The following is a 6517-nucleotide window of genomic DNA, read 5'->3' as shown; positions in this document are numbered from 1 at the left end:
CCAAAATGAATGACTACTGAAAGAGTCTTCTATGAAATATACAAAACTCCTTACTAAGAGGCCTCTTTGGATGGCCACATGATTTTAGTCTCAAAATGTTTCAGGAACACCTTTAGCTCTCTGATGAAGAAAAATTAGGAGAAAGTCCCTTTACACACATGAGGTCTGACAATTAAGTTCACGAACTTGTTACAACGATGCTGCTAACCTTTTTTATATCTAAGGGATTATTCATTATGAATTTGTACCAACTGGACAGTTAACCAAGTTTACTATTTGGAAGTGCTGAAAAGGCTGCTTGAAAAAGTTAGACGACCTGAACTTTTAGCCAACAAAAAATCATGGCTCTTGCATCACGACAATGCACTAGCTCACACAGCACTAACTGTGAGGGAGTGTTTAGCCAGTAAACAAATAACTGTATTGGAACACCCTCCCTACTCACCTGATCTGGCCCCCAATGACTTCTTTCTTTACCCCAAGATAAAGGAAATATTGAAAGGAAGACGTTTTGGTGACATTCAGGACATCAAGTGTAATATAACGACAGCTCTGATGGCCATTCCAGAAAAAGAGTTCCAAAATTGCTTTGAAGGGTGGACTATGTGCTGGCATCGGTGCATAGCTTCCCAAGGGGAGTACTTCGAAGGTGACCATAGTGATATTCAGCAGTGAGGTATGTAGCACTTTTTCTAGGATGAGTTCACAAACTTAATTGTCTGACTTCATATTACATACACAGAAACACATGTAGATACTACATTATACATCCATTATGTACACAGGAAGTCTCTTGCTTTCTCAGGACAGCCACAGTATCTTATCCTAATTCTCCTTTTTTTTTGTTCAGATAGTTGGGATTACTTTTACTTTTCAGTTTGAAATTCTATATTTGAGAACATTTCTGGCATGAAGAAGAAAAATGTTTTCATAGAAATTCAGGTTGACTAATTTCCTTCTGTTCTTCACATAGTGAAAAGCACACAATCAGTGATCAGGACATTTGAGGTGAATGGAATCATATAGCCATTGGTCCACAAGGAAATAGATTTCATCTAGTTCTAACCTGTTTTTCACAGATGAAGAAGTCTGAGTGACTAATAGAATTTCCAAAATCATACAAGTTGACAACGCAAGTTAGAATATAAAACTTCAATCTTGAATTTTTTTTATTAGTTAACACCCTCACTTCATTACCATTCATGTATAGTAAAGGGGAATCGCATGTAGGTGACTTTGGCCATCTGTTAATAGATCACTTAAGTATGAAGCTGGAAACTGCCAACCTACTGGAGACCCCTGATTGAATAAACATTTGGATTATTTCCCATATCGTTTAAGATCTTGTGTTCCTAGAATGACCTTAGTCTGATTCTTCACTCTCAACTTTGAGCTACATCCTAAATACTCAGTGCTACGGATCCATCTCAACTGGCAATCGGGATGGCTACCAATAACAAGATCTTTGCAGCTGAGAAACTTCTGACATGCTTGTGCTTATTATTATGACCCATAGGGCAACACCTCTTACTGATGGATAGTGTGTCAAAAAGTTCAATGTCTTCCTAGGAAAAGAGTACACAGTAAGCAATTTACTGAAGCAATGCCTAGAAGTAACTTATAAGTGAAGAAATAAATATATGAATGTGACATAACACATCCATCCTCAAATGCATTCAATGTAAAGGCACAGTTATCCAGAAACAATAATCAGGAATTATTTTGTTCACTTTACACTAAAAGGAAGCGCATGATTGCTGTATCAAAGGCACACAAACATTCACTGGGAGAAATTGCATTAGGACTGTAGTTTCCCCATCCCAAATGTATCTTTTCTCCCTAGGCTAGAAGGGAAAAAGGGTATTCTTACTCCAGGAGCTATTGGGAACAAAGTATCACCAGTGATTTGTGCCTTGGTGACAGCAGTTACCTCTCTCTAAAAGTGAAGAGAGAGAGAGAGAGAGAGAGAGAGAGAGAGAGAGAGAGAGAGAATGGTTAGACTCTTGGACACCCTAAAGCTCAGGGAACATTCTTAACCCATTTGTAGGACGTGGCCATGTATCAGTCTTCCTTAAGCTCAGCTTGATCCCCTACCTAAAGCACACCCTCTCACTGCCATTTGTAAAATGGAAGCAAGTCTGTGTGCCTCCCAGTCCGAGATCCCAAAGTAGGGGTTGGCGTGGCCCTAGCTGCAGGTTTGCGTACAGTCTGCAGGTGCCTGGAGAGCACTGTGTACTCGCTGCGCAGAGGTACAAGGCTGAGTCTTCAGGCTGGGAAGCTGAGATGTGCAGAGATAGGTGTTTGGCACTCACATTGAGGAAGACTGTGAATCTTTCATTTTCATTTTCAACCTTAACTGAACGTATCGATATCAAGAACGCAGGACCTGTAGCAGGGTATTTTTTGTACCATGCAAAGTAATCAAACAAACTATTACTGTAGTCGCAGTTCAGAATAGAAATTTCTCCTTCTTGCACACTCAGGGATGGAGAATGTTGCTTAACCTGCTGCTGGTCACCATTCTTCTGTTGACTATCCACCCCTGTTTGGAAAGACAGTAACAGATTTTAAATTTTATTCATAAAGTCAACACAGAAAGCCATCTGGAGCCAGAAGGCAAAACAAAACAAAACTCCCCAATGATCTCATCACCCAACCTTGTAACGTTCCTTGGAGTTTCTCTACTATAGTCAAAGCTCCCACCCACAACTCACAGTCTGCCTGAAGCCACAGAGTCAATAGTGATGCCCACAGGAGCTTGCCCATTTCTCTTGTGAAGACTCTGGTTGTCTTTTCTCCTGCCCAGGCAACTGCAAATCTGACTTCAACTTCCTACACTTCATTCATTTCCTATCACAGACCCTTCTGTTTCACATATGAGCAGCCCTGTTTTTAGCTAAAGTTATTTGTCTTTGTGAAAGGAGGCACTGCCCCCTTTAGTCCACATGAAGAAAACTTCTAAAAATGCATTTCTGTATTCCGTAAAGAGCAATTTGTAATTCCTTCCCCATAAAAAAGTTAAAATAAGGGATTTTAAGAGAAGGGAAAGTTTTAGAGATCACATAATTCAAACACACACACACACACACACACACACACACACAGAGGAGGTCTGACAATTAAGTTTGCAAACTCATCCTAGAAAAAGTGCTACATACCTCATTGCTGAATATCACTCCAGTCACTTTCCAAGTACTCCCCTTGGGAAGCTATGCACTGATGCCAGTGCTTAGTCCACCCTTCAAAGCAATTTTGGAGCTCTTTTTCTGGAGTGGCCATCAAAGCTGTCGTCATATTATCTTGATGTCCTGAATCGACATTCATAAGATGTCTTCCTTTCAATATTTCCTTTATCTTGGGGTAAAGAAAGAAGTCATTGAGGGCCAGATCAGATGAGTAGGGAGGGTGTTTCAATACAGTTATTTGTTTAATGGCTAAAAACTCCCTCACAGACAGTGCCTTGTGAGCTGGTACATTGTGGTGATGCAAGAGCCATGAATTGTTGGCAAAAAAAAAACAGGTCCTCTTTTTCACACAGGCTTTTCAGCACTTTCAAATAGTAAACTTAGTTAACTCTTTGTTCAGTTGGTACAAATTCATAATGAATACTCCCTCTGATATCAAAAAAGGTTAGCAACATCATTGCAACAAGTTTGTTAACTAAATTGTCAGACTATATATATATATATATATATATATATATATATATATATATATATATATATATATATATCCATACTGCAAGTAGAAAATGATAACTGAGAATGTTTTCATGCAAAATTAAATTAAATCTGGGTCAGGTCTTGGCATCTAAAGGATGATTAGACATGAGATTGGGGAGGGCATTATTCTTGTTCTTTCTTTTATGGTAAAGTTATCACTTCCATGTTTGGGGAAGTAAAAAGTTGGAAAGAGGGATGGAAAATGTGGTGCCGGTACCAGGAAAGCAAAAACATTACAGGAAATCTTTAGGAGGTTTCTGATTATGTCTCTTTGGTCAGAGCTGTGCTATAAGCAACACCCAATTATAAGAAATGATGTGAAATGTAGTTCTTTTTTAAAATCTGGGGATATAGTTGCCCAAATCAAAATTGAAGGTTATGTTAACATGGAAGCAAAAGAGAAGGGTGCTGAGATTGGCCACTTGCAGTGTCTGCCTTCCTGACTACTAAGGTGGGAATTCAGAATGTTAACTCATTCCCCCTGAGGAGTCGGTGGAAACGTCTCAATAAACATTGTCTCAATTCCTCTAAACATTTATTTAGAGGAATTAATGATATTTTTAACAGGGGCATTTATTGAGTATGTATGTTGTGCCTGGAACTTCATAATAAAATTTTGTATATTATATCTCAATTCACAGCAACTCAACAAGATGGGTATTCTTATTAACATGTGTTTATAAGGAAGCATGGGTGAAGATAAATAACTGCCCAAGGATACAGAGCTAGAAAATTGCAAAAATAAAATTCGAACCTGGGGCCATTGTGATTCCCCAACTAATGTGCTTTGTATTATATCATCTTGCTTTCGAGAACAAACAGGAATTCTTCAAGGATAAAAATGGGGTGGTAGAGGGCTTGCCAGTGGAAGGATTCTCTACTTCTATCTTCTTCAGCCTTGAAAACTTGAAGTTATTGTGATCTGCCATTCAAAGTCTAATCCCCGAGCAAATTCTGTGCATGTAAAAGCTACTGTGGTTTACGTTTAAGCCGTTTTAGAGCCACCAACTGGAGATACTGCTTTAGAATCACAGTTGCATTGTTATTGGGGTATACATTGGGCATTTTTCTGACAAAAAAAAATAGCCACTTCTAATTATTTTTAATTTTTTATTAAAATGTAGTTGACATAATATTATATCAGTTTCAGGTGTACAAACACAGTGATTCTATGTTTATATACCTTATGATGTGATCACCATATGTCTAATACCCATCAGTCACCATACAAACTTATTATGATATTATTGACTATATTGCCTGTGCTGTACACTAGATCCTCATGACTTGTGTAATTTTAACTGGAAGTTTATACCTCTTATTTCCCTTCACCTTTCTCTCCCATCCCCATAACCCTCACCCTTTTAACAACCATCAGTTTGTTCTCAATATCACTAATTATTTTTTACTATACTCTGCCTTTCATTTCAGTTTAATAAACTGGGGATGAGGCAGTTTCTTCAACTCCAGAGTACTAGAAAACTGCAAAATGATTTATTTAAGTGGCTTGTACTAACCATTCCCAGCTGTGGTCTTTAGGAAAACAGGAAGACCAATCAGAACTATGACACCGACAGTCTTATATCTTCCATTTGTCACTCTGTATGGACTTCTCTTCTTCCCCTGACTGCCTACCAGGAGAACTGTAGACCCTTATTTTTACTAGTTCAAATAGAGAGCTAAATTTCCAAAGTGTGTCTTAGAGCAGAGGAATCTTTTCCTCCAGTGCTTGTGGGAAATGTTCTGGAAAGGCAGCAGATGTGGTTCTGTGAAGGGGTGAGGTCATTATCATTGTTCCTGCCAAGAAGGATGTGAGGAAGATCTGGAGGAATGCCACAGCAGTGTGACTGGGGCCTGCAGCAGAGGGTTTGTGTGAAGGCAGCAGGTGTCCCCAAAGCACTGTGTCCCCTGCACAGAGGTAGGTGCCCACATCCCCAGGCTGGGCTGCAGTGATGAGCAGGGAGCTGTCCTTTCTAGCTTCACCAAGCCGAGCTGTTAGTCTCTTCTGCACTTTCACGTCTCCACCCTTAGTTAATATCATTAAGAGGACAGGACCTTTTCCCGGCTCCTGTCTGTACCATTGAAAGGTGGAAAAAACGCTTGAGGATTTACAGTACACAGTGACATCTTCTCCCTCCTGGATGCTTACAAACCGAGGACTCTGCTCCAGCTGCTGGGTGCTTTTCCCTGTTTAGAAACAAAGCAGAAGACATTAGGAAGGGAATTAGGAACTTTTTCCCACCTGAAATGATTTTTCTTCCTCCTTCCTTCCTTCCTTCCTTCCTTCCTTCCTTCCTTCCTTCCTTCCTTCCTTCCTTTCTGCCTTCCTTCCTTCCTTCCTTCCTTCCTTCCTTCCTCCTCCCCCATTCTCTCCCTTTTCTCCTTCTTTAATTCTTGCTTTCACTCTAGTATAAAATAAACTGCCCTCAAAAATTTTCCATCTCATTGGATGGCCTGTTAATTTAATTGGGAACTTCTCAAACTCACATGCCAGTTGAATCCAAAAGATCAATATCAAGAATTTCAGGGACATCTTTCTTCCTATCACAAGGCAGCACTGGCCTCTGACTTCACCTACCCTTGAACGATCCCTCCCTGAAAGTGGCTCATCGGCTAGAGTAACACTTACTACTCATTTGGATCTGAGTGAAAAGGCAGAGGCCTCTGTGTGGCAGCCAATCAAATCACTCACTCTCTACCCACCACTTCCTTCAATCTCTAACTCTGCTTTGACTTGGGGAAGGATTTTGCCTTTTGAAACACTACCCTCCTGTGGAGAGATAGAAAAGTGGTTT

General features: G+C 39.9%; 2 gene segments (V, D, J or C); both read right to left on the bottom strand.

Moving 5' to 3' along the window:
* Positions 1 to 1258: 1258 nt before the first annotated feature.
* LOC109378440 (T-cell receptor alpha chain V region CTL-L17-like) lies at positions 1259 to 2798 on the bottom strand. The segment is given in 2 exon segments: positions 1259 to 2542; positions 2715 to 2798. Coding segments are annotated over 2 exon segments (504 nt in total).
* Positions 2799 to 5405: 2607 nt separating this feature from the next.
* LOC109378439 (immunoglobulin kappa variable 1-39-like) lies at positions 5406 to 6292 on the bottom strand. The segment is given in 2 exon segments: positions 5406 to 5909; positions 6210 to 6292. Coding segments are annotated over 2 exon segments (534 nt in total).
* Positions 6293 to 6517: the final 225 nt, after the last annotated feature.

This window comes from Hipposideros armiger, unplaced genomic scaffold, assembly GCF_001890085.2.
Source record: "Hipposideros armiger isolate ML-2016 unplaced genomic scaffold, ASM189008v1 scaffold_1985, whole genome shotgun sequence".
NCBI classification, from domain to species: Eukaryota; Metazoa; Chordata; class Mammalia; order Chiroptera; family Hipposideridae; genus Hipposideros; species Hipposideros armiger.
Note: the sequence above shows the minus strand (reverse complement) of the source record. Positions and strands in the feature narration are given on the sequence as shown.